The following is a 27,508-nucleotide window of genomic DNA, read 5'->3' as shown; positions in this document are numbered from 1 at the left end:
TGCAGAGGGATCTGGTTCCTTTACCTCAGTGGAAACAGTTGTTGCAGAACAACTTGGTGAAACTTCCCATTTTTTTCTTAGATTGTGGGTTAACATCACCTCTTTTCCACTCAGCCCTGAGAATTTATCACGTTCATCTGTTCTGTATTCCTCAGGGCTTCAGTCTGTCACACAGTGGCATAGCAGCCACTGCAGAAAAACTTCTCTTGAAGACGTGTGCCAGTGCATGCTTTGAATGGGATGTTTTCTTCCAATTTAAATGTTACACTTTCGATGCTAATGATCACTTCTAGAGTCTAGATTTATGTTCATCCTCATCCAGGAAGTTGGCTTGTTTTATGCCTACTGCCCTTTCCAGAGGAGCAGAAAGAGATTCAGGTCTGCATTTTATATCGCCATATGCTGTTTTTCTCAAGGATGAGGTTTCTTTGGGAACCCTGGAAGTTCCACAGTGTGATTCTAGAGGCAATTTGTCTCCTGGCATTGTAGTATTTTTCCTGAGGCTTCGTGCTTCTAGAAGAGAAGTTCTTAATAAAGACTGTAATGCAAGGGTAGCCATTGTATATGGATCCACTATGAAACGCTGGAAAGGGAACAAGAGAGCACTTCCTGACCCTCATCAGTACCTTTGGTCACAGCCTTCTGCTGTGCAGGCCCCTGGCATTCTTCTTGCATTCCTGCTGTGCTGGTCTTGAAACATCCAGAGCTGAATCCAGTCTTTGGTAGGGCATCAGCGTCGTCCTTTGAGCAGCAGGATTCTCATCTCCTGCCAGGATACTCTTTGGCAGGTTTGACTGCTGCAAGTCACCATCTGTCAGAATGTACATGTGGACTCATTTGAAGAAAGCAAGCTTTCTTAGCAGGAATCTGTGTTCTTCGTGACGTGCAGTCCACATGTACATTCCTGTCCCATCTGCTTTTCCCTTCTCTTTAATTCTTTTTCAGATGCAATGCTGTTGAGAGAGACTGAAATGGTGGTAGATGCACTCTCTTGTATGTCACACATGAAGCAGGAAAAGGAGGAGAAGCAAGAGTAGAGGCTCCACAGATACTGCAGAAGGGCAGCCTTGCAGTATAACCTGGCAGGACAGAACTGTGCCTGCTGTTAGAATGTACCTGTAGACTACCTGTATCATACATTGGTTACTGGTAAGTATTTTTTCTTTTACTTGATCAGGGTGATAGGATTGTCCTTTGACTTCATGAATGGAGCATCATTTAGGGACTGCAGGCTGATCCATTGGCTTTTTCGTGTTTGTGAATGCAGTGAGGGCTGTACATTTATTAATGCCCACAAACTGTGGTTTCTCCATTTATTAACACTTCTCCTTGCATCATTGTATAAGTGTTACAGACAGCTCTGATGTTGGCTCAAGTTCTTTCCTGTAGTAATAAACTATTTCATCAGTTCCAATTTACCATTGAGTTTTATTTTTTTCCTCCTAAATTGCAAAATGTGGGGTTTAGCATGACTGATAGTTCATAGTGTAGATTTTAATTCCAGACATGTAGTTGGCACATATAATATCCAGAAACTGCACCAGAATTTGAGTAGAATCTCTTTACTTGGCCTCTCAGGGTTATCATTGCATGGTTCCAAACAATTGCTGATAACTGCTAGTTGTTCTGATAGGTAATTTTTATGAAACCAAGACAATTCAGAGGTTGATCTATTGGTAGGGTGAGTGATTGTTTCACCTGTTCAGACCTAGGATGCTGGCAATTGGAAGACTTCTCTAAGGTTTGAAAATGTACCCACAAATCTGTTTTACCAGCAGTCCTTGGTCCATGCAGGCAGCAGAGTTGGCTTTGCCATATTTATTTTGTATTGACCTGTAGATTTATTGATTTCTTTCTTGATCTTGAGTCCTAAACTGCCTTAGTCCATTGCACCTTGGATTCAGCTGCAGCTGATGTGGAGGCTGTGGAGCACTGAAAGAATAAAACATTGCATTTGTGAACTTAATCTTGGAGAGCAGATTGCACAGGCTGTCAAGAGGCTAAAGTGAGCTCTCTTACATGCTGTGTTTTTGCTGTAGCTGGTGAATAATTGATACTAAAAATCTTTATCTGTCAGTGGCAGAGCACCAGGTGTATCAGCTTCTGGAGCAGGCTAACACTGTGATTGTGTTCTTCCTCTGTGCAGCCAGCATGTGTGTTGTAAAGGTGGATGGGACTCCTTATCTGTGTAAAGCTGATGAGGTTGGAGAAATATGTGTGAATTCAGGAGCAACTGGGACAGCATATTTTGGCCTGCTTGGAATCACCAAGAATGTATTTGAGGTTTGGATTTCTTTGTAATTGTTATATTTCTAGTATTTCTTCTTGCAAATAGACTTATTTATTCCTTAAAGGTCTTTTGTGTGTGTATGTGTTTGTGTGTGTTTTATTGTTTGGTTTGCTTTGTTTTTTTAGTCAGTTAGAAAAAAGCCCTGGCCAGATACACTTAGCTTCATTCATAGAATCACAAGAAGACATTCTGTCTCTTACAACCAAAAATACCCAGTGTCATCTGCAGTCAGTCAGCTACTTTTGTATTCCAGTCCAGTGCAGTGCCTGTGTGAGCATTTAAATTTATCTTAGCTCTGAATTAACACAGTGGTCTTATGTGTTGCTACCTGAAGGCATTTCAGTCTTTCTGCCCATATTTTTCTTTGCAGTGGTACCCTATTTCATGTATTCTGGCGGTAAAGGAATGAAAATCCTTATCAGTCCAGTGAGTGTCTGAATCCTTCTGTGTTCTTCCAGGCCATCCCAGTGACAGCAGCTGGCATACCTGTATCAGACCAGCCCTTCACAAGGACAGGATTGCTTGGCTTTGTGGGTCCTGTAAGTGTGAACAAGCCCTCAGGGCCCTACTTTGTCCTGACTCCCAACTCTGAAGTGATGCCCCTGAATTCAGCAGGACTTTGTGCCCTGTAGAGGGCACTGACTCCTCAAGAGTGTTGTTGGCTTGAGTCAGGCATGTATTGCCAGTAGTGAGGAGGTTTTTTCTGCTCTGTCTCTAATCCTTCCTTCTTTTCAGGATTACTTGGTGTTTGTGGTAGGAAAATTGGATGGCTTGATGACAGTCAGTGGCCGCAGGCACAATGCAGATGATGTGGTAGCCACAGCGTTGGCAGTTGAGCCCATGAAATTTGTCTATCGGGGAAGGTGAGTGTGTTAAAAACTTCAGCACTGCTGCTTGGGCTTTGTTGCTCCTTTTTTAACCCACAGATGGCCATCAAGTGACACAGCATACACAGGAGCAATGCATGTGAACTTTTTCATGTGTGTTTTGTAGGAAAGTTGGCACTAGGTTGTGAATTTAGTTGTTCCTGCTAACTTGAAAGACAAATATTGACACCTTGCTTCATGCAATTACTTTCATACAATATGAAGGCAGATCTTAAAGTGTCTGGTTAGAACTTCTTTCAAAGGTTCTCTTAAGACACTCAAAAGAAGCTCATAGGCTGGATATAAAACACTTCTGTCCCCTGAACCTTTTGGGTGGCTGAGGGAGGAGCTGTGCAGTCTGTTCTAAAGAAGAAACTAGGCTGCTGTAGGACCCTCAAAGATAATGTGTTGTATCACCAACCTGAGTGTTCATCAGTGGTCCGTGGCTCAATGTCCAAATGGAGATCAATGGCAAGTGGAGTCTTGGGGTTCAGACTGGGACCAGTCCAGGCTGAGGCATTATTAATATTTTATCCTAGAGGAGACAAGCCTAAAACTAAGGTAATTCCCCAATGGGAGTGAAGTATTTTTCAGTGCAAGCATCTAGAGGTCAGTAATTTGGCATGCTTGGCATAGTTCCAGAAGGGACACTGTATGTAGGGGCTACAAGTCCAGTGTGCATGATGGAGTTCTGTTTGCACAGCCCCTGCATGTATGAAACTTGCTTGTCAGACACATGCTACATGGGTGACTGCAAATCCACCTGAGCCCCAGCAGAAATCAATTACAGCAAGGAACCGCATGTGTTGTAAATTTTCCTGTGATTTTGTGATGATCTGGTGTGAATACTGGTTGTGTGTGTGAAACAGTGCCATGATAGGCTGCAGCCATTCCCAACTGATGGTCAGCCGTGCTCTGGTCACCCTGTGTTGCATCCTGTCACTCTCCTGTGCTTTGTGTTTTAGGATAGCAGTGTTTTCTGTGCCTGTTTTGCACGATGATCGGATAGTGCTTGTGGCAGAGCAGCGCCCTGATGCCTCAGAGGAGGATAGTTTTCAGTGGATGAGCAGGGTTCTACAGGTACTCACTCTGTCCTTTTCTCTTTCCAGGTGAATAATGCTGATGCATGACATGAGAATATCAGAGCTTTTTTTTTTTTCTTTCTTTTTCCCATAAGAAAAACCTATCAGTGTAACCACAGAGAGCTATAATGAGATTATTTTTTCAGGGTTGAGAATTAACAGAATTTTGTAAAAAGTAAGACTTTTTTCAGAATGTTTTTTTAACTTCCTACCACTAAAATTTTCGAAGCCCTAAGGGTGATGGGTTTTGTTTGGGTTAATACTACATGTCTCTTCTGTTTTCATACTGAGAGCTATCTCTGCAAATATGTACAAGTATCAGAACAGCCCCAAAAGCTTTTTATCACTAACAGCTTTATTCTAAATCAGCAACAAGAAGTATTAAAAACTTTTTCCCTTAAATTGTTTTAATGTTTTTTTTCTTGGAGATGAAGGGCAGGAGGAAGGGGAACTGCATTTGCAAATTTTAGAATTAATCAGTTGTCAGGAAGTGCAGATGGAGAGATCAATTATGAAAGACTCTAGGGACAACTGAAAGGAAGATCAAGAGAGCAACTTAAAGGAAGTTTGCTCTTAAGAGTAATGGTTTCTGTCTAATTTCAGCTTTCTTATCTTTTTGGAAAGTATCTCTGGTATTGGAAGAAAATATTTTTGTTTCTTTTTAGAAGTGTCATAGCTAAAAGACACACTTAAGATTTAGGCAGCAAAGATGCTTCCCTCCTAAATTTTGTGAGTTTTATGTTCTACTGTGCTTTTGTGATTGTGCCATACATGCTAAATTTGCTGTGATATAACTTTGGCTTTTGAAAATCTCTGCACTTTTTGCCCACTTTTAAGAGACTTTCCTAATCCCTGATGTGCAGGTGGCATCCCCTTGATAGAGGGCACAAGCAAAGTCCTGGGTCTGCTCCTGCTCCCATTGAAGTCATGGCACAGCTTCTATGAGTTCAGTGAGTGCAGAATTGGACCCTTTATTTGCAAATTGTGGTGCAAGTAAAAATTTTAAATATTATAAATGAATTGAATTCAAATTCTTGCTCTAGCTACATCCCAGTTGATAATGTGGAATGTTTGTTTGTTTGTTTGTTTTTAATTTCTGTGAAGGCCATTGATAGCATTCACCAAGTAGGTGTGTACTGCCTTGCCTTGGTGCCAGCCAACACTTTGCCAAAGGCTCCACTGGGAGGAATTCACATTTCAGAAACGAAGCAGCGCTTTTTGGAGGGTGCTCTGCATCCTTGCAATGTCTTGATGTGTCCCCACACCTGTGTTACCAACCTGCCCAAGCCTCGGCAGAAACAGCCAGGTGAGGAAAGCAGAGCATGTGCTAGTTCTGCCACACCTGTGTTATATGGAGCACTTGCAGGCTGAACTCTTGCTTGCTCCTTAGGTTGCTTTTCCTCATTTTTCACTATTCTTTTCAAAATGCAGATGTTGGTCCTGCATCAATGATTGTAGGAAATCTTGTAGCTGGCAAGAGGATTGCGCAAGCCTCGGGGAGAGATGTTAGCCAGCTGGAGGACAATGACCAGGCAAGAAAGGTGACACTGGGGTCCTGGTATTTTTAAATATTTGAATTAGCTTATTCAGAATGAAAGAAGACCAGATGTGATATTCTGCTGAAAACAAACCTGAGGCAGTTTGAGTGAATTTGAGTGTCTCCTTTTTCTTCCCTTTCAGTTCCTGTATTTAGCAGATGTTCTTCAGTGGCGAGCTCAGACAACTCCAGATCATCCACTCTTCCTTCTGTTGAATTCCAAGGTAAGATGCACTTTAGGTCATACTTGGAGATTAAGACCAAAACAAGAGATTATTTAGATTCTAAGAAAATTCCTTCTAGAAGTCTTTTCCTGAAATGCTGCAGATTATTTTAATGAAGCAGACAGAAACTGCTAGACAGTAAGCAGCATAAATTTTTCCACTTCTGGAATTTTGTGTTGTATGTTTTATTCCACATCTGGAATTTCAGTATGCATTCTGCCTAGCTTAAAACATTGCAGTAATTGTATTTCCTGCCGGAACACTGCTTTTGTCATATTAATGGAAGCCATGATTCTGTCTTCATTGCTGACCATAGGGGTTAACTGTAAGTCAGAAATGGAGGATTTCCTGATTAGAAGATGTAGAGCCTAAGTAGAGAGCCTTTGGGACAGCTTTGGAGTCAAGTTTTGCAGGAGCTCTGTCGCACCCTGCAGGGGATACTGATGCCTTGCCCTGGGCTAGGCTCTGCCCTCAAAAAGGATGGCACTAGAGTGACAGTAACAGCCCAGGGACAAACTGGATCTGCCCTGTGCTGTGCTGTACTGCAGACAGGAGTCTACCAGAAAGTACAGCAGCAGTCCTTGGAAAGTGAAGGATTTGTATGTCTCATTGAGAAGGGCAAAAGAGTTTAGGACATTGTTCAAACTTTCTAATTTTTCTTTTGAGACTCTGCTTTAGCGAAAGAAATTGTTGCAACATTGTTATTGTTAAGTTGGTTTATTCTCTGGGAGTAAAGAAGATTTTGAGGGAATTTTCTAGTATGAAGCAACACTTTACTAGGTCACTTTGTTCAGGCCAGTTTTACCCTTGACATGGAGACTCTGCAAAAGGAAACACAGAACTTGTGTACAAAGAAATTACCTGTTGGTGAACACCTGTCTTAAATAGCTGGGGACTAATGAGCCACCATGTTCTGTGTTGGTGCATTCAGATATCTCCAGGAGAAACCCTTTTGGTTTACACCTTTTTATGTCAATATCCAAGGCACTGAGCTGTGCTGCTCCTTTCAAGGTTTCTGCTGTCACTTGTCTCCTGTGCAGGGTACTGTAGCCAGCACTGCCTCGTGCATCCAGCTGCACAAGAGGGCAGAGAGAGTGGCAGTGGCGCTGATGGAGAAGGGACGGCTGAACGTTGGTGACCACGTGGCCCTGGTTTACCCTCCAGGTAAAGCAACACAGACTGCAAAACCCACAATCACACAGCACAAGAAAAGCAGTTTTGTCCATTAATTGGATTGGAATAATTTTTACTGACTCGTAAATGCCAAACATTTTAACTGGGTGTGGATTTGAAGAGACAGTTGTGACAAATCTTTGCATCTTAATAACATAAATTGTGTGTATTTTGATCTTGGTGAATTAGTTCAGCCTGTTGATCTGATAAAAATGGCTTTAATTTCACAAATCTCCTTTCCAGGAGTAGATTTGATAGCAACTTTCTATGGCTGTTTGTACGCTGGCTGTGTTCCCATCACTGTCCGCCCACCTCATCCACAGAACCTTGCTACCACTCTGCCCACTGTCAAAATGATTGTAGAGGTAGGTATGAGACATTCCTGTCCTCGTGCTTTTGGGGAGTGCTGAATGGTTGATACAGCCTGATGTATTGCTTTGCCACAGTCAGTGTAATATAAGCTTGAAAATAAATATCCAGTGTGCTGCGGGTGAATCAGTAATGACTTCTTCAGAAACTCATTTCAAATGGTCTTTTATTGCTGTGATTTATTTTGCTTTGTTCCCTATTATTTTCTTCATGTCACTGATTATCTCATCTGGATGCATGACTTTGAGCATGCACTCCCTGGTTTTATCCATGATCTTAATGCTTTGCCTTTTGCAGGTCAGTAAGTCTGCGTGTATATTGACCACCCAAGCTATAATGAAACTGCTCAGATCCAAGGAGGCTGCAGCAGCTGTAGATATTAAAACATGGCCCACTATTTTGGATACAGGTATGGTAGCCAAAATGGAAATGGTTTGAAGAGTGATATATTTATTTTGCTACACCATGACTGCTTGATTGAGTGGGTGTGTTGTACATTGCATTAATATAGCTGTCCAGAAACTCTGGGGAGGATCTGATGATAATGCTGTAAAGATACATTTTTTGTTCTGTGCCTGTTTCCCAAAATAATATGGTAATCTCCTCTACTTTTATGTTTTAAATAGATGATATGCCTAAAAAGAAGCTGGCTAATGTTTTCAGACCCACGTCTCCAGATATGTTGGCCTACTTGGACTTCAGTGTGTCTACTACTGGTATATTAGCAGGAGTAAAGGTACAGTAACAAGAGATAATCATGCTTTATTCCTTTATGTGTATAAAGAAATATGTAAAACCCTTTTTCTAGGAAAAGGTCCCTGAGGTCCTGTTTTCCTCTTTCAGATGTCACATGCAGCTACAAGTGCCTTATGTCGCTCGATAAAGCTCCAGTGTGAGCTGTACCCATCCCGACAGATTGCCATCTGCCTGGACCCCTACTGTGGCTTGGGCTTTGCACTCTGGTGCTTGTGCAGGTATGGCTCTGGAGCTCTGGGTCTCCTCATGTGTGCCCAGCCTTCTCTAGAGCCCCAGGGAATGGGTGAAACTTGTTGGAACCCAGAAGCCTGGGAGTTTGAAACATTCTGTGCTTTCTGGCACTGACCCCCAAAAGAGCACTGCTTTTCACTTTGCTTTGGAGAAGGCTTCCAAATTTGAGTGATGGAGTTAAAATCACTGGCGTGTAGTTGGAATAGAAGTGTGTAATATCACATGGTGAAGAGTTTGGAATTTGGGGTTTTAAATTATTGTAATAAGTATGGGACAAGGTAGATGTTCTTGGGCATTGTCTCTTGTTCCTCCTTCTTTGTGATTTCAGGTAGTAGTTTTTGGTTGGATAGAAAGTACCACAGTGCAGGTCACAAGTGTTTGGTTATTGGGTCAGAAGTACAAATAATATAGATGCTAGCTTTTAATTAGATACTTACTTGAAAAAACCTTGTAGCTAGGTAAATACACATCCATTTTCTCATTTTTGGCTTGTTAGCTAAAAATACTGAAGAACTCTCTGTTCTATATATAAGATATAATAAACAATGAAGTCCAAACAAGAAAATCCATCTCTTGAGTTTTAATCCTGACTCTAAGTGAAGGTAGAAGAAAAAAGAAGATAGCCACTAATAGAAACTGTCAAAGAAACCCGAAGTAACCTTTTTATCAGTAGTTCAGAAGACTCCTTTTGTGCTAAGAAAATCCAATTAAGTCAGTTAGTTACTTGAGTAACTTCAGGTTTGCAAGTGGAATTAATTGGATACCAAATTCAAGGAATAAAAAAAAAAAGGGCTCCACTGTCTGTTTCACATTGATTAAGTAAATCCTTTTAAAGTCTTTTGAGATTAAACTATATGTTTTGACAAGACCTCTAAGGTGTTTACTGCAAGATTAGTATGCAGTAAGAAATACTCTTAAAGGAAGCACTTAAAATGAGTGAGTCTTGACTTGATTCAACCAGATACCTAGTCCAGGGCAGCACATCTCAAAAAGCTGCAATTTTTTTTGCCTTTTAAAACATGGCATATGCATTAATTAATTGAATTTCCATGTTCCTATTGCTTCCTGCCTCCAGCATATATTCAGGTCACCAGTCCATCCTGGTGCCTCCCCTGGAGCTGGAGAGTAACGTGTCTCTGTGGCTGTCTGCTGTCAGCCAGTACAAGGTGCGTGTCACCTTCTGCTCCTACTCTGTCATGGAGATTTGCACCAAAGGCCTTGGGACACAGACTGATGCTCTCCGGGTGAGTGGGCTTCATTTTTCCACATACTGACATAAACAAACATGTATCTTTCTAAAAACTTCATTTGGCTTGGAGGAGATGAGGTTTTAAGTGTTCCTGCTGGAAGATTCAACTTCCATGTTTCTTGGTGGAGGAAATTATATTTTCAGTTTTAGTTGTTTGTGCAACCTCTGTGCTGCTGGATGTTTTGGAGATTTTGGGCAAAATACATAGCAAGCCTATCAACTTGTTTGTGTCTGAGACAAGAAAAAAACCCAACACCAAACAAAAAAAATCCCAGATAAAGCAAACACCAACAGAAGGAAAAATCCCAAAGCCCCACCAAACACAAAAGACTTCAGCAAAACAGCCAAAAGAAAAGGCCCTCCAAAACTCAGCAAGTCTCACTTACTTTCAGACATCACTTGATACCATAAGTGTTGAGTTCTAAAGTGGATATAATCTTCCCCAGTCCTGGAAGTGTTCCAGGCCAGGTTGGATGGGGTTTGGAGCAGCCTGATTTCAAGGAAGGTGTCCCTGCCCATGGAGAGGGGTTGGAATGAGATGAACTTTAAAGTCCTTTCTTTCCTACTCAAAGCATATGATTCTTTGATTCCTAACAACATCAATTACACTCTCATACACCTATTTATTTTTGAGGGAAATCTCGCAACTCAGATTTAATTTCTTTAAAGAGGAAAGAGCATTCCCACAGCTGTAGTAAATCAGCTGCTCAGAACTTCCACTGGGAATGTGTGGCAGCTCCTTCACAAAAAAGTGGTTGTACTGTGTGCTCTCAATAGAGACAATAAAACTTGTCCCTCTGCTCCACTGGACCTCACCAAAGGGAATGCTGGCCCACAGCCAGTTGCTCCAAGTTCACATTCACATTGAGAGGAGCTGATGATGTCTGGGACACCTAAACTGTGCAGTGCTGGGAGCCAGCAGGTCTCTGGCAAGCCCAACCCTGTGGCAAAATGACATGTTGAGGGTTTTTCAGCTCAAAATGCTGAGTGTGTTGCAGCTGCACAATGCCTGTAGTGTTAATCCAGTTCATGCCTTACTCTAGTCCTTTTAAAGCCGTTCTGTTGCACAACTGAAAGGGTTTATTTGTAGCACTGCTGCCTTTGAAGTGACAGTGTTTGTTCTCTCCCCCTGCCCTCCAGATGAAGGGAGTTAACCTGTCCTGCGTGCGCACCTGCATGGTGGTGGCAGAGGAGAGACCCAGGATCACCCTCACCCAGTCTTTCTCCAAGTTGTTCAAAGACCTGGGCCTCTCTGCTCGTGCTGTGAGCACCACCTTTGGCTGCAGGGTCAATGTAGCAATTTGCTTACAGGTGAGATTAAACTGCTTGTTCCTCACACACAATCTCTGGGAGCTTGGTAGAAAATCACGTTCTGCTGAATGGATTTCTTTTTCTCATGAGCTGGAGCTCCACTGCTTGCTTGCTTCATCACCAAGTTAAAATAAGCTTTTCAGTAAGATGTTTAATATGATGTTGATTATGATAATTTCACTTTTCTCTACTCATTGACCAATTGATTTGCTTTTCTAATTCAGAAGGTCAATACTAAGAAACTTGTTTCTTTCCTACTATGCAGGAGAAGTATTTAATAAGCAGCTTCCTGTTCATAAATATCCCATGTTACAAGCAGTGCTGTTTCAGCTTTTGTGTGATACAGATTTTGTCTTGTTTTGTATAATGTGGAATTAAATGGAAGACAGAATTTCACAAATAAGACCCAGGGAAATTGATACAGTTGGCAGATTTTTTTATTTTTAAAGATCTCAAATGAGTATTAGCAACATGCAGATATTTTTGTCCCACCTTGTGTGAGAGCTGGACTTTTTTTTTACTTTAAAGTGTGAAATTGGAAACTTTGAGAGGGAACTTACACCCATAAAGTACCCAGCCATGCTTCACAGTCTGGAGATAATGACATGCCAGAATCACCTTTGATAGTTTAGTATTCAGCTGATAATAATCTTTTATGGGTAATTTAACCAGATGAAGTCTAACTTTTCATAATGAGGTATTTCTTTACCAGTCAGGAGATTAAAAAATACATACATTATATATATATATATATGTATTCCAAAACTTACCTGAAAAATCAGGTATTAAGTAAGCATAGACTAGGAAATGGAAAAGCACACTGGAGTTTGGAGGATGCTCAAGTTAGTAAATAAAGTGCTCAGGTTTCAGATGAGTCAGTGTGTAGCTTTGTATGAGGAGAATATCTTAGGGGGCACATGGATTAAGTATGTGTAACTGTAAATTTAATTTCCAGTTTTATTGGTATGGATCACAGTTAATAAAATAGGATTCTATGAAAATTGCTACTGTACTTCTGCAAAACTTTGTTTTTCCTTTTTCTTTCTTCCTGGTGCCCACTAGATGAAGAAAAGTCTTTTTAGCTCTCAGCATTTATTACAGTGTTCTAGGTTTCCTACAAGAGAGATATTCTGGTACATGAGTTACTTGAATATGTTACCATTCACAATTATTTCCTTAGTTACTATAGTTTCTTTCACAATTAAATGAAAAAGAATTTTTAAGAAGACCAAGCTCAATGGTTATAGAGAAATAAGATCATTGTGATTTTATGAATCAGTAGATGGAAAAACAGGAGGGATAGACATGAAATCAAGATGACTGCAAATTAAGATTTTTAATTCATTGAATTAAATGTTTCAGCTGCCAAGTCTGAAAGAATAGCTTTGAATAAAAATTTCAAAAGCCAGCTTGGGATAAAGGGGTGGGTAACAGTTTTTATGCAGAATACTGAATGGCAACATAAAAAGTACTGAAAAAGCCCCCAGTGAGGAATACAGGACTGCTGGGCAGTTAAGCTTTCTCCTTCGTTTTGCCTTTTTCATCTCTGTTTTCCATTCTTGAGCCCCTTTTTAGTGGAGGGGTTTTCTACCCCTTTTCCCCCATTCTTCCAAAGTCATACCTCCGTTAGATTTTTTTAATTGGATTTAAATGAATGTAAATGAATGACCAAACTTCTGATACAAATTAGCAGGCAGAGATAAATGCACATCTTCCAACCCTGCTGAACTGGTTCATTGAGAAGGTGTTTCTGAAGCTGCAAACAGTCTTACAGAGGGGGAAGGGATTTATTATAAAGCAGTGTATGAATTGCTGTAGCCCTCTTTTGTTCATGATCTGAGACTTGCATGTTTCCAAAAGAACTACCTAAAAGTGCCAAGCTCTTAAATAATCTGAAATGGAAATTTTCTTCTCATTCTAAAACTGTAAGTTTTGTTTTCTGTCTTACTGTGTGTATCTTATGTTTCCAGTGCCTCTTTGTTTGTATTTTCTTTTTTTCCCCTTTCTCTCTGTTTCCCACACTTTGATGGCCTCTGTTACTTCTGTTTGTGGTCCTGCTGTCAGCCAAACAGGCTGGGCAAGCTGGCTGAACAGGTATAGTGATGCATGTGTGCTTGTCACGTCCTAAAATCCATCTGGTTCTGCAGTGTTAGGGACTAGGCCCACATAGGTTTGTGCTTACATCCTTTTGCACTGGCTGTGTGGGGTTTAGAGCAGGTGCTTACTCAAAATCCTAAAAGCTGAATTCTAAATTTAAAAATTTTGCAAACTTAGACTTACCTGTACTACATACTTCACTTGTGCATCCATTGACTAATTCCATGAAAAGCAAAGGCTCTACAGTGCTCACTGTAGAAAGGGGGGCTGCTTAATTTCTTGTACATTAGGGAAGTGCCTTGTGTGAGTAAAAAAGGGAGAGAAATTTATGAATTTATGTGTCTGTGAGAATGAAAGCAGGGTGTTGTGGCTTCTGTTGAATTTGCTTCTTCCTCCTTTTTCTTAGGGAACAGCAGGACCAGATCCAACAACAGTCTATGTAGATATGAGAGCACTTCGACACGACAGGTACAGTCTGTGTTAAATCACTCACTCTTCAGTGTGAAGAAGAAACTTCAGCCTCACTGCATTGGTTTGTTGAAACATCCTTGGCAGCAGCCAGCTGACTCCCTGCCATATTATATCCCTGTGCTGTGCAATTCCAGGAAATCTGCTCTCTGAAAATCCTTTAGGTAGTGGAAGTAGCACAGTTAGACTCTCCCTTAGTCTTTCTTTTTCCCCTTCAGATCAAAACAACTCTGTTCCCTCCAGCCTTCCCTAGGCTACACTGCATCACTCAATGCCACTCAATCTGCTTGCTCTTTACTGTTTGTAATTCCTGCTGATGCTCTGCCATGGCTCAGTGTGACGAGTAGAGGTCCAGGAGAATCCAGTAAAGAAGGTGAATTTAAAATGCTGGTGGGACTGCAATCTTCAGGCTTTGTTGGAAAAAGCTCTACTCATCTTTCCAGAGAGCAGAGTTACAGATTCTTAAAAGAAACATGTTATATAGGAATGCTAATAGGGAAGTTTTGAAGACAGCAAGAAACTTGTAACTATAAGTTGTGAATAAGTGAGAATAAGTGGATGATTCATTGCAGCTAAGGATGGAGTAGCAGTGGATATACTAGAACACATCTGTTTCACTTCTGTTTTAAGTTCTTGTCTTGGTTAAGTACAGTCATTACTATCTCTTAGGCAGCAGATTAGAGAAAAATCCTTGAGAGAAAAGGGAAAAAAACATTTAAAAGAAAAATAAATCCTAACCTCCTCCAGCCTTGTACAAACATGTCCTCCTATTTTTCAGGGTGCGTTTGGTAGAGAGAGGTTCTCCACACAGTCTGCCCCTTATGGAGTCTGGGAAGGTGAGAGACTGAGTGTGATCCTTCCTCCTCACAGAATCACAGACTGGTTTGGGTTGGAAGGGACTTTAAAGCTCATCTCATTCCAATCCCTGTCTGCCATGGGTGGGGGGACACATTCCACTATCTCAGGTTGCTCCAAGCCCCATCCAACCTGGCCTTGGACATTTCAGGGGTGAGGCAGCCACAGCTTCTCTGGACAACCTGTGCCAGGGCCTCCCCACCCTCACAGGAGAGAATTTCTTCCCAACATCTACTCTAAACCTCCTCTTTCAGTTTAAAGCCCTTATGGCACTCCTTATGTGCTCATGGCCCTCATCTGGGTGGGGAGCTGCATCACCTGGATCTCAGTAAAGAATACGTGGGACAAGCTTGGCTAATCAGAATGTGTCCAGGAAAACAGGTTGATTGAGGAGTTAAAGTGAAGCCAGGTATGAGATAAATTGTTACTACCAGAACAAATCTGAGGCCTTCATATAGAAGGCATTTTCTAGGTATAAAACCAATGCTGAAGCTGCAAAATGGCTGCTCAGAGTTAAAATTATTTAATAAGTTACACAACAGTGGTAGGAAGAGATGGTTGGTATCTGTGGTGCAGAAATGAGTAGTAAGGGAAGCACATGATAAACTTTTTTGATGAATTAATTTTCTTAATTTCTGTTTGCTTCTTATTCAAGATTCTTCCGGGAGTAAAGGTCATCATAGCACACACAGAAACCAAGGGGCCTCTGGGAGACTCACATTTAGGAGAGGTAAAGATTTAGTACTGTTGTGCTGTGTTGATCAGCAGTGATGTGAAACATGGTTACCTCCTGTTAGATAAATGCCTCCTTCCCTTGAGTGGGACAGCAGGATAACCCTGGTGTGGCACGTGAATGAACCCCACAGAGAGTGGCACTGTGTGCATTTCTGCACATGTGGCTGCCCAGCACCAGGTGAGACCAGGGCACTGGTCTGTGTCTGCCCAGCAGCTAGAACAGCTGGGCATGTACTCCCATCAATGGGCAGCAGCAGTAGGTATTTTGCTGCTTGCTTTTACCTTTGTTTTATTGGCATCTTTTGTTGTGTAATAAGGTGCTCAGCTAATAGGTTAGCAGGTGTTCCTTTCCAGTAAGCCAAATGCATGATTCTTTTAATGGCCTTTACCATCCCCCAATTACATGCATATAAAACTTCTTTTCTCTGTTCAGAACTTAATGATTTCAGTGAAACTGGTGTGTGTGTGTCTGGCAAAATAAGCCCTGTTTATTCCAGTTTGGATTTGGTTTGTGCTGCAGATCTGGGTGAGTAGCCCACACAATGCCACAGGTTACTACACAGTGTATGGAGAAGAAGCACTGCACGCTGATCACTTTACTGCTCGCCTGAGCTTTGGGGACACGCAGACCGTGTGGGCTCGCACCGGATACCTGGGCTTCCTGCGCAGGACAGAGCTGACAGATGCCAGCGGAGGTGAGAGCCAGCCCTGCACACACAGGGGCACTTGGGGGGCTCCGTGGGGAGGCTGAGCCAGCAAAGATTGGGCTGTCCAGCAAGTCTGTGCTGACTGCATCACAGAAGACTCCTGAGTTAAGGAGGAGATGTTCTGTCATGATTCAGGACATGCACAGGCACCAGTGATTTTGCAGTCTTTCAGAAGTTAAAGCTCTAGGGGAGAAACTTTCCAGTATAGAAAATAAATTGTTAATCTTGGGGGTTTTTTGGTCTGAGTTTGGGAGTTTATCTTCCATCTGCTCTGTTCTCCATTGAGACAGAGTACAAAGTAGATATACTTATATATATCTGCTAATAGATTTACATCTACTAATATATATCTTGATTATCATATATTTTAAAAAAATAAATCTCTGAACATTCTAAGGAAAGGAGTTTGAATGCTTGTAACTTAGTAACAGATGTATATTGCTGGTTTTCTGTGATTTGACTTAAACAGTGTCTACATGAATAGTGTCCGTGTCCCAACTGCTGCCACTGAACAATAATAGCAAGATTTTGTGCCTTATAGCTTTCTGAAAAATCACATATCACAGAGATTTTTATCACTATGGAACAATGTCAGTTGTCCTTTAGTTTTTAAGAGGGTTTGTGCAGTGAATGAACACACAGTATACATGAAATACATTTTCACCTCCAGTGACACAACTAAGCAAGACAAAATAGTTAACAAAGAAAAAGCGAAATTGAACTGAACAGAGTTACAAGGGTGAATGTGGAGAGTGTGTCCTTCAGGGAGGGCCTAGGAGACCTTTGTTTATGTAACCTGTAACCTGTGGGATCTTAAGAAGCTGAATTGAATTTTGCTGGCATGAGGACAAGTGGGTATCAGCTAACGTTTAAAAGGAAAAAAAAAGTTAAATTTGGGAATTGGAAGAGAGTTGTGTCAATCAGAGAAGAAAAGTCTTCTGGTAAGAATAGTGGAACAAAAAGATGCTTAGCTTAAATGATGGATTTTGTTTGAGTTTATGAACAGAGATTACATTGCACGCGAGAAAGGACAGAACTGGGTGACCCAGAAATTCTTTTCATTGTGGCTTCAGTTGCTTGGAGTCCTAGGCAGAAGTGCTACATGAGCTCTTAATTCTCTCCAAATGTTAGAGCTTGTGTTCTAGACTCTCCCCTAGGAAGCACTGGGAACATCATAGAATGTCAGGAATAAGCACATCCAAGTGGCTGTGTGTGTCTGTAGATGTGCTGATGTTGCAGTGTGTGTGCTGTGTTGCAGAGAGGCACGATGCCTTGTATGTGGTGGGCTCTCTGGATGAAACACTGGAGCTCAGAGGGATGAGGTACCACCCCATCGACATTGAAACCTCTGTCATCAGGGCACACAAGAGCATTGCAGAATGGTAAGAACCACAGCATTATTCTTCTGTATCTTCTATTTCTTCTAAAGCAGAACTTGTAGCTTCCTTGGCTGTGTCAGAATGTACATATGGGGGTGTGGTAAACACATCTCAAGGATTTCATGGGTGATGTCTTCTCACATGTATTATTCCCATTTGGCCCTAATGAGTTATGCATATCATTGGCTGTAGGTGCTCTCCAGCCTCAAAGCATTCAGGTTTAGTTATAAACTTTGGGAGGTCTTGTCTTTCTTTTAATAATCTCTTTTAACAAGGTGATAAAAACCATCTATTTTGTCTGTTAACGTGTGTATCATGCCCACAGTGCTGTGTTCACATGGACAAACCTGCTGGTGGTGGTGGTGGAGCTGGAAGGCTCAGAGCAGGAGGCACTGGACCTGGTGGCACTGGTGACAAATGTGGTGCTGGAGGAGCATTATCTCATCGTTGGTGTTGTGGTCATCGTGGATCCTGGGGTCATTCCCATCAACTCCCGTGGCGAGAAACAACGGATGCACTTGAGAGATGGATTTTTAGCTGATCAGTTGGATCCTATTTATGTTGCCTACAACATGTGAAAACAGCAAATCACATCAAGGCTAAAGCACCAAAACCAAGGGGCTTTCCTCATAATAACATTGGAATCCATGCTCTTGTTTCTAAAAGCTGTTGAAGACCTTAGGAAAATGGAGATACTTCTCTTTACGTACAGCCCTTCATCTCCCAGATTGGATTTGCTTTCATAAACCCATTGCAACAGTCACAGCTGTCTTAGGATGGAGAGTTTACTGGAATTCCTGAAGGAAGCTTATTAGATTTATCATGGACCAATTTTATTTTAGGGAGAGGGGCAGAGGGGAGAGAATAATTATGAATGTCAGTACTTGATGCACTGCATAAAAGGACATAGAGCGGGGTGGGGAGAGATCACCAGCTGTGAGGAGGACTCCTGGAAACAGCACCCAAAGTCGTGAGTAGCCAGAGTTCACCCTCTACATGACTGCAGTATATTGGCAGGAACAGGATTGGGGCATATCCTTCAACATTGCACACACCTCTACCACATTCTTTACTGAAAGGAATTTTGCACATGTTTGAGATTTAAAAATGCAGCCTTTTTATTTTAAATCCCTGACTCATCCCTATTCAGAAGAAGCCAATCCGTTCCAATCCTGGATTCAGCGTAACAGTTCTGCTGCTGTTTAGCTTTTTTGTACCAAGCAAAAACAAATACTGTAACAAGGTTACTTATGGTGCCATGCTGGACTCTGTAATGCTATAAACTTTATAATAAATACAAAGTAATACCCAGTTTTAAGTACTTGATGCAGGTGCCTTCAGTGCTCTTGCTCTTGTAACTCCATGTCAAAGTTGTTTGTTTTCCTACTGTTAGCTGTTAAAAATTCCTGCCCTGCACAATGCCAAGGATTTGAAAATCCATTCCAAAGCCACTCTGAATGATTTGCATAAATGTTTACAAAGCATAGGATTGCAGAATGTTTTCCCTGAATATTCTGTGCTAAAACTTGAAAAATAGTAATTTTATTTTTTTTCCCACCCTGGAAAACCTATTCAGTGTTAGTTAGCTTGAGCTGCTGTGGTACAAACTTCCTTTGTCTTCTTTGGAGTTGTATTTAAACTCTTTTGTTCAGGCTAAAATATCCAGTTGGTTGAGTCACAGTTGGACTAATTAAGGTTTTGAAGTTTCTGCCTGATCTAATACTGCAGTGAACCTAATGCAGAAAGAGAATATGAAGTTATTCAAATAATTCTGTGTTTGAAGGTAGGCACGAGACTAGCAAATAATTATTTTTATAGATTTAAAGACTTGAGAGCTACATAAATTTTTTTAAATAATGCACAAGTTTGCAAAAGAGCCAGTTTTTTCTGCAAGGCAATTCTGCCTGGATCAGTGCCTAAGAAAGATGGATGTCAGTCCCCTGTTAGATCAGATTTATCCATGGTCAAATAAACTCTGAAACCTTCAAGAAAAAGCTCTCCTTTATAGTAGTTATGGGCCCTGATGGTGTTTACCTGTGGTGTATAATACAGCTGCATACTCTGACTGTAATTATGTACAGAACTTGTGTAACTTATTGTTTGAGCCCAGCAGCCCCCAGCAGCAGGCTGTGGGACACCCCTCCTACCAAAACAGCTGGCAAAAGGAGACAACTCCCTAACCTCCAGTTCCATGTTGTAGTTTTTTAGCAAATAAAGCATTGTAAGACTTTTGTATTGAGATACTGATGAAAGTGATACAAGTTGCCTTGTAAAGTAAATCTTAAAACAAAAAGCTTATTAAACATTTCAAAACAGCTCTTGCCAATCTGACTTGATGAATGTTGAAGCTTAAGCTGTTAGCACAGGTCTTGCTCATATTACAGTTTAATGCCTTAAGAGCTTTTTCTGTGAAGTTTCACTGCAATTGCTTTGCAGGTAAAGCAGTTGTAAAGCCTGGATGCTCCTGAATTTCCTGTGTTTTGAACCTCTGCCAAGCTGCAGTGCTGACATCACTACATCATGTATGACATCACTGATGATGCCTTCCAGCAACTTCTTCAGGCTGACCCACAGCAGCCGCTGCGCTTCCGAAATTCTCCAGAGCTGTCAGGGTAGAGAAAGTTCTCTCTCCAGGCTCTCCCCCATGGGACCCTGTGTCCCCTGGGAAGGAAGGATGGGAATGAGAAGGAGTGTTGGGTGTGAGAAAGGCTGGGGAGGGTGAGAAAACCAGAGCTCAGGAGGTAAACATGTCACTGCCGGCCAGGGGAGTTAGGATAGGATGAGATGGAATGGAATAGGGTGCCATGGCATGGCACAGGGTGAGCTCACTTTGGGGCATTGCACAAGGCAGAGCTTTGGCTTTTGGCTTTTTTTTGGCAGAAAAGGGCAAGCCTATGCAAACCCAGAGATAAGAGACCCCCAGCTTACGTGGGGCTGCTCTCCCTCCACACCCCTGAGGTGCTCTGGCCCTTACCCTGGTGGAGGTGATGGTGCAGGTGTCATCAGTGAGCTCTCCCTCCAGCTCTGCCGTGGTACATGTACCATGCCCTGCATCTGCCCCCTCCCTGCCCACTGCCACACCTGGACCCCTGAGCTGAGAGCACCCTCAGCACCCCACACAAGTCCCTGCACACCCTGGTGTGATCCCAATCCCATTCACCCCCAGCCTTGACATTCCTGGCTGCAGTGATGGCACCATCCCCAGAGGAGCTGTCAGCCAGAACCAGCACTGCTGGCACTCCAGACAGGGCCCTGCACCAGGACTCAGCAGAGAGGTCCTGCCAAAGGAGATGGCTCCCCTAGAGAGGGAGAAGGAAGAAGGGGCAGCCTCCCAGCCTTTCTCTCTCAGTGCAGAGCAGCCTGGCACAAAAGGACACGTTTTTCACCAGAGGCCAAACCAACATTTTATTCCTGTCATTTCCACACACTCAGGAGGCTGTGCCTGGTCTGTGGTCACACTGAGCCGATCTCATTTCCCTTCTGACTGAGCCTGAACACTTTGTCAAGGCGTATCCCAGGCCCAGGAACTGACCCCAGTGCTCTGTTGCTTCCAGTTCTGCAGGCTGCTAAAAGCAGGATTGATGTTAACAAGTGAAAAGCCTGAGCAATCAGATTTTTAGCTTTTAAATTATTACACTTTGCCTTACAAGCCGAGGGTGTCACAATGTACCAAGAAGTGGGTGGGCTCTGCTGAGCACCTGTGAGGGGGCAGGAGCTGGTTTCCAATGCCATGCACAGAACCCACATGAATCGCTGGGAGCCTTCCTGTTCCAGCCAGTGGGCTCAGCAGCAGGCTCCCATAACCAGCCCCTCTGCATCACCTCTTCAACTCCTGAATTAACTTTTTTCCTTTGTATGCAAACTTGGACCACACCATCCCTCTGCTTCTAGCCCCATTCAATTCCTGACTTTAAACAGCAGGGAAGGAGCTTGAGGCAAGGCACTCGCTCACTGCATCCAGCCCAAGGGGCACTTTAGCCTTTCCTGAGCCACACAAGTGTTTAGTGCTCATAAAGCCACAGCACGTTTAATAAGCTGCTTAAGTCTAGCACATGCTGAACTCTAAGGTGTCTGTAATCACACCCAGTCCTTTTCCTGGAGGAGCAATGCTGCCTTGCCTCTCTCCAGCTTGAGCAGAGGGGGCTCACCTGCCTCCCACCAGTTCACTCATGCTCAAAGAACTCGTGGCAAGCAGCAGTGACCATTGCAATGAAGGCCACAAACTCCTGGAAGTCGCACTCTGCATCCCCATCGCAGTCCAGTGCCTCCATGACTTTGTCCACAGTCTCCTGGTCTTTGATTTCCTGAAGGGATAGAAACAAGCAGCCAAAGCTGGGGAGGACCACCCAGACAGTAATATGTCGCCATTTCTCAACTGCTCTCATGGCTGAATCTGTTCAGACACACCCCAAACTGGCTGTTCCCCATCTATGGTGGGGCACAGTCCTGTGCCCCTGGGAATTGCGGCTGTGCTCGAGCCCCCTGGGGCAGGGCTGTTTCCCCCACGTCAGCGAAGGTAATTTCCCTAGTATCCAGCCCACACCCCAGTCTGCCATACCAGCTGTTCCCCTCATCCTGAAGCTCTGTAGAGCTGGAGCAAAGGATTTAATGGCCTGCTGTGTAAATAAACCTCTGCACCTGTGCTGCCTTCCCGTGGAGACAGAGTTAGGGGAGTGCAGTGGCTGTGCGGTGACCCCTGAGCCCAGCCAGGCTGGGGAGGGCAGTACTTACACCGAGGAAATGGGGCAGCTCGTTGTTGATAAGCTCCTTGAGTTCCGACTTCTTCAGCTTGTGCTTGTCTCCCTCCTTCCCGGAGTACTGGTGGAAGGCATCGATGATGGCGATCATGGCCTTCTCCAGCTCAGACATGGTTGTGGCGTGGCCCTGAGGACAGAGGGGACGGTGGCAACGCCAGCCTGGGCAATGTCCAGTAGCTCCCATTGATTTGGAAGCGCGACCACCCCGGGGCTCCGCCCATGGACCAGCAAGGTCGGAGCCGCGTTCAAGGCATTCTGCTGGGAAGCTCTGGCAGCAGCTCTGGCTTCAGGGGAAGGCCACGAGAGACCGTAACTCTGCTGCCAGGGGCTCTGGAAGACTGCAGAGCCATAAGAGGAGGAGAGGGGCAGGCAGGGGGTCAGCTCCGGAGCTACAGAAAGGTTTTGCAGTCCCTGCTGTCACAGGTCCCCTCGCCTGTGCCTTTGACTGCAGACCTGTGTCCAGCCCAGCAATCGGGAACCGGGGAGGAGCCAGCTCTGATGAGCACCTCTCCAACCTCCCTCTCCCGCACTTGGTCTGGAGACCCTCTTGGGAACGATAACAATTCGTATTGCAGCGTTCCCTGCCAGCTTTGCAAACCAAAGAGACTCCGATCATGGAGGGAGAGCTGCCAACCCACCTTTCTAAAAGCTGGGAAAATAAAAAAACCTCATTGCCCAGCACTCTCTTCATTCATATCCCATAGGTAAATGTCTCCTGGCTCCTGTTTCTCCACCGCAAGGTACGGAATCTGACCCCACAGCTGATGTCCTGCCCCGCTCAGCAGTCAGTGCCCGAACGGAAAGACACACAAGTAGAAAACATCCTAAGAAAAATACCTCAATTTTCTACCAGACAAAGTAGCAACTATCCTAAGAGAAACACCGTTTTCATGCTCGAGCCCTGCCCGTTTCCCGTCCGCGAGGCTGAGGAGCGCTCCAGCTCTGCTGGAGCCCCGCAATGCTGCTGAGGAGCGGTGACACTGCCCTGACAGGGTCGCCCCCGGCACCCCCGGCCTCTCTCACCTGCTGGCTGTGGCACAGCGATGCGGCGTGGCCGGGCACCGCGGGGACCCGCTGCTCCTTGTGCCCGCGGAGGGAGCGAGGAGGCGGCGGCCGGGGCGGGGTGTCCGAGCCGGGCGCTGTGCCCGCCCCGCTGAGATGCTCGCTGGCACTGGAGCCGCTGGAAAGCCGCCCTTGCCAGAGGAAAACAGCGCCTGCTTCACTCGTTTTCTGGAGATGATAAGGGGACACACTTGGGGATTATCTATCCCCAGCCCCAGTTGTTACACATTACAAATAAGTCTATTATGATGCCCTTTATTCATCTTTTTCAAAGATAGAATTCATTAGATGTTCATTAGATGGGTCTTTCAATGCACAGAATGTTCTGTGAATCAAACTTGCAATTCAAAGATGTGAATGCTTTGTTAAAACTGCTGTTCTGCTCTGAACAGTGAGTATGCAAAAATAGCAATTCCTTGTACTCCTGATCTTTTCACTGTGTTTACCGCAGGTCATTCGGAGCACACTATTACCATTGAACCCACTTTTTCTTCTTTCTACTGTTTCTACTGTTTTAAGATTGTAGAGTCAGGCCAGACAGGGAAAATAAGGCAATATAAGGGAAAATAAGGGAAGATAAAGTTATTTCAATTCACTCAGCATCACCAAACATACCACCAACAAAATGTTTTGTCAAACTGAAACCACTGCTGCTTGTGCAAAACCATGGGAGTGATAGCATCAAGGAAAATATATTTTGCAGTCAATGTGGGCATAAGCCTTATATTTTTCTATGTATATTGTCCAAGAAATGTTGAAACGTTCAAGAAATATTCAGCTAACACCAGAGACAAGTGAAACTGCAAATATTTTGAACCAATTCTGAGAAGTGTAAATCAACATCCAAAACTCAGAAAAAGATAAGTTATTGTTTGTATACTAATTCACACTAGAAAAAATATTTTATTTTTATAAACTTTGAAAAGTTATCTCAAATTCTTCTTTTACTTTTAAATGGGGTTTTGATACAAAACTTGTTCACAAGTCCCCTGCCAGCCCCAGCAGCCACCATGAACTGGCATTAAATGCACTTTTATCTAAACCCTGTTGCTGGACAGACAAATTCCCTGGCAGTTCCTGTGTTCCCAAATCTACTAATACAACATTGACCATGTTACTTAAAAAGCCTTTTCACATACTGGTGTAAAAGAAACCCATCTACATTGATCATTTCCTTACATCAGCTCACAAAAGCTTTTGTAACAGGCTCAAACACTGGTTTGGGGAAAAATAATTTCCCCAGCATTAAGGTTGAGTGTGCTGACTTTAAATATTTACCTGACCAGTGAAATTCTTGCATTTAGGGCATTGCAAACTACACCAGTTATCTGTGCTCTGGTGGGACCAGCAGAGACAGCAAGGATGCTTTTAGGGAGTGTTTCTAGTGTGGAGGTAGTTTGTCAGCAATTTTGCACTATTTGATTTTTTCCAGAGTACTTGCATTCCTCTAAGAGCTGGCTATAAATGGGACTCTCTGTCAGCAGGAAAGAGACAGCATTTTTTTGTTGATAGCAATTTGATCTGGTAGATCTCTAGCTCAGTCCTCAGCCAAGAAATGCATTAAAGCAAACCTTTTTTAGTCAGAGACAAGGTCCTAACTCATCTCCTTAAACCATTTTCTGATGTCATTCTGGAAAGTGACATTCCCTTAAAATGGAACAGAAAAAGTAACATTTGACAGATCAAAACTTGAACAGTCTTGAAATTCTCTTTCCTGGTCATTCTTGCTGTTCATTTCACCCCAAAACATTCAGACTTCTGTATTTTAAGGGTGATGATCTGGAATGATGTGCTGATGGGATGGGAAGGAGCAGCAGGATCAGATGTGAACACCAGAAACCTTGACCTTGTTCTGCCTCTGCTAAAGGGCAGCTCCAAGCAACTTTTCTGATCCTTGTCCAGGCTCATATCCTTCACAAAGACTGCTCTCCCTAGCCCAGCCTATGGCGGTCCAGGAGGTGTGGCTATGGGTGTGGGGCTGTGAGCTGCCTGTGCTTTCAGTGCTGCTGCTTCTGCTATTTAAAAATTCACATTCTGATCTTCAAACTTGGGGCTCCTTTCCTCAGGGTCAGGGTTTCCTTGCCAGAGCTTTGGGCTGGTATGTTTGAAGAAGCCAAGGGGGTTTTACAGTGCCCAAGGCTGAGCAAAACACTTCAGCCTCACAATGTGGGTTTCTTATACCAGGACAAAAGCCAGCCTGTTTCTTTGTCTCTCTGCTGTGTATGGCCCCAAGCTCTGCCAGGCCATGAGACAAATCAGCAGTCATTGAAGTGGGACAAAAAAAGTAATGAAAGCAGAGGAATTTGGGTGGGAGGGTGAAGAAACTGCCTGTGCCTCTGCTGGGCTACACTCAGCCCCAGTACACACAGCAGCTTTGCAGGTTCCCTGGCACCTACAAACACAGCAGTCAGAGGTGAGCTGGATCCTGCTGAACCCAGCTCGGGTTCAGACACAAGAAAACAGGGATGAAAACAGTAACAGGAATTTGGCAATTATTAAAAATTTCTGGCACAGGTGGGTTGTATAGAGACAGAAAATGAAACCAAGTTGTCCATCCTCCATCACTCCCCTTAGGAAAATATTACCATAAATTACCTTAAGATTTTGGCATCCACAGACAAGTGAATACTTGCATGAACCTCATTTCAGGCAGACTCATTATGACAATTTTTTATTTAAGCCAAAAATAAAGAGACTATTAAGCCTCAAATACAACACCCACGTCAGGGAACTTCTAGCATTCCCTCTGTTCATATAAACTGTGCAAGAGAAGCAGCACAGCTCTCCCTGCTGAGGGCCAGTGGGATGAGACACAAGTAAAAGATATTATCCCCATCCATTCTCCCTCCAGGAGAAGTCCAGCACCATCCAAAATAACATTTTGTTTTTACTGAACACAGTCAGGGCTGAAGTGGTGAGTGAGCTAAGTCTAGTTTATGAAATAAATACCAAATTAATCCTTTAATTCTCAAAAACAAAATTACTGTATCCTCTCCAAATAATCCCTGACGTTATTCTGGACATGAGTGGAGAGCTATTTACTAGAAGAGGAGTATTTTAAATTAAACTTGTAGTGTGCATTAAATACTCTGAGTATTAATGATTATGTAAGTATTAATAGACAGGCATTTTTCTGTCCTGGGGTGCTGATGAGTGCCACATTTGTGAGTAGCTATTTTGTCCCTGGGCAGTGCACAGACATAGAGGGGCTTTTCTGACAGTTTAGCTTGGTCTGGTGCCACCTCCGTGGTAGGAGGGAAGCCAGGTCACTCTGAAAGGCTGAAAGGAATTTTATCACCCCATTTAATCAAGTACATCTTAAATTTCTACCCAGCCCTTCCTACAGCACAGCAGCAGCAAGTACAGCATCTCTGGGCTTTTCAATCCCTCTATGCCTCCTTTTGGGAAGGCTTCTTGAGCCAGGGGGCTTTGAAGGGCTGAAACCACTTGCTCACCGGCCTTGGGAAGGCAGTGATGCAGCTTTGGGGGTGTTAGGAGAGAGATGGGGACAGGGCATTGGGACAGGACATGAGGAGCTCTGCCATCTGCTCACGGACTGCTGTCCCACGGCACGACCTGCAGGAAGGTGACACCCCCAGCCGTGCTGGAGGCACCAAGGCAGGGCTCACAGTGGGGAGACCTGACTCACCTGTCACAAAACACGGTGTTTTATGGGCTTCACCCCGCCGGCCGCACCCTCCTCAGCCGGGCAGGGCCCGGTGTTTCACAGTGCCGACATCCCGGGAAAGCGGAGCTGAGGACGGTCTCAAGCTGGGAGCGTGGGCACACGGGGTCAGGGTGCACTGTCCCCATGGCTGGCACTGCGCACAGACACGTGTCCCCAGTCCCTCCTGGGCACCCAGGCTGGGCCGGAGCTGTTTTGTTATTTCCATCAGTGATGGAAACCACACCCCCGGGCTCTGGGAGTGCACGGAGATGGGGACAGTCCCTCTAGGGGCTGGCGCTGTCACCAAAGGGACGGGACGGCTGCCGGGGTCTGTGAGGGACATGGCGCTCCAGAGGAAGCGAGTGCAAGGACAGACATGTGGGACGATGGCCCACGTCAGGATGGGACGGGAGGAGATGGCGGGGCCGGGGACTGTGAGGGGGCCGGGCGGGGCGGGACTGGGACTGTGAGGGGGCCGGGCCGGGGCGGGACGGGGATGGCGCGGGGGCCGGGCCGGGGCGGGACTGGGATAGCGCGGGGGCCGGGCGGGGCGGGACGGGGACTGTGAGGGGGCCGGGCGGGACGGGACTGGGACTGTGAGGGGGCCGGGCCGGGGCAGGATTGGGATAGCGCGGGGGCCGGGCGGGGCGGGACTGGGATAGCGCGGGGGCCGGGCCGGGGCAGGATTGGGAT

The 27,508-nt window shown here is 44.2% G+C and overlaps 2 protein-coding genes across 3 annotated transcripts in view; one reads left to right on the top strand and one right to left on the bottom strand.

The window, feature by feature from the left end:
* Positions 1 to 19,646, top strand: part of DIP2A (disco interacting protein 2 homolog A) — a 72,227-nt gene extending 52,581 nt beyond the window's left edge. Inside the window, exons 19-38 of one of the 2 annotated variants that reach the window (XM_056496106.1) lie at positions 2,147 to 2,283; positions 2,749 to 2,829; positions 3,026 to 3,153; positions 4,122 to 4,236; positions 5,343 to 5,544; positions 5,670 to 5,779; positions 5,919 to 5,999; positions 7,040 to 7,163; positions 7,416 to 7,537; positions 7,839 to 7,950; positions 8,168 to 8,277; positions 8,385 to 8,515; positions 9,604 to 9,772; positions 10,918 to 11,088; positions 13,592 to 13,653; positions 14,432 to 14,489; positions 15,164 to 15,238; positions 15,764 to 15,938; positions 17,209 to 17,332; positions 17,655 to 19,646. In XM_056496106.1, coding sequence (XP_056352081.1) covers positions 2,147 to 2,283; positions 2,749 to 2,829; positions 3,026 to 3,153; positions 4,122 to 4,236; positions 5,343 to 5,544; positions 5,670 to 5,779; positions 5,919 to 5,999; positions 7,040 to 7,163; positions 7,416 to 7,537; positions 7,839 to 7,950; positions 8,168 to 8,277; positions 8,385 to 8,515; positions 9,604 to 9,772; positions 10,918 to 11,088; positions 13,592 to 13,653; positions 14,432 to 14,489; positions 15,164 to 15,238; positions 15,764 to 15,938; positions 17,209 to 17,332; positions 17,655 to 17,907 — 2,540 coding nt within the window. In that variant the 3' untranslated portion in view covers positions 17,908 to 19,646. The remainder of the gene's footprint in view (positions 1 to 2,146; positions 2,284 to 2,748; positions 2,830 to 3,025; positions 3,154 to 4,121; positions 4,237 to 5,342; positions 5,545 to 5,669; positions 5,780 to 5,918; positions 6,000 to 7,039; positions 7,164 to 7,415; positions 7,538 to 7,838; positions 7,951 to 8,167; positions 8,278 to 8,384; positions 8,516 to 9,603; positions 9,773 to 10,917; positions 11,089 to 13,591; positions 13,654 to 14,431; positions 14,490 to 15,163; positions 15,239 to 15,763; positions 15,939 to 17,208; positions 17,333 to 17,654) is intronic. The other variant, XM_056496107.1, reaches the window with a different exon arrangement.
* S100B (S100 calcium binding protein B) lies at positions 19,640 to 27,252 on the bottom strand. The gene is made up of 4 exons (XM_056496108.1): positions 26,798 to 27,252; positions 23,110 to 23,316; positions 22,061 to 22,213; positions 19,640 to 21,633 (listed from the first exon to the last, which is right to left on the bottom strand). Exons 3-4 carry the CDS (start codon positions 22,196 to 22,198, stop codon positions 21,493 to 21,495), a joined length of 279 nt encoding a protein of 92 aa, XP_056352083.1. The 5' UTR covers positions 22,199 to 22,213; positions 23,110 to 23,316; positions 26,798 to 27,252; the 3' UTR covers positions 19,640 to 21,492.
* Positions 27,253 to 27,508: the final 256 nt, after the last annotated feature.

Source organism: Oenanthe melanoleuca, chromosome 7 (assembly GCF_029582105.1).
Source record: "Oenanthe melanoleuca isolate GR-GAL-2019-014 chromosome 7, OMel1.0, whole genome shotgun sequence".
Taxonomy (NCBI): Eukaryota; Metazoa; Chordata; class Aves; order Passeriformes; family Muscicapidae; genus Oenanthe; species Oenanthe melanoleuca.
The sequence above is the reverse complement of the archived record's forward strand: the minus strand, read 5'-3'. Positions and strand labels throughout refer to the sequence as shown.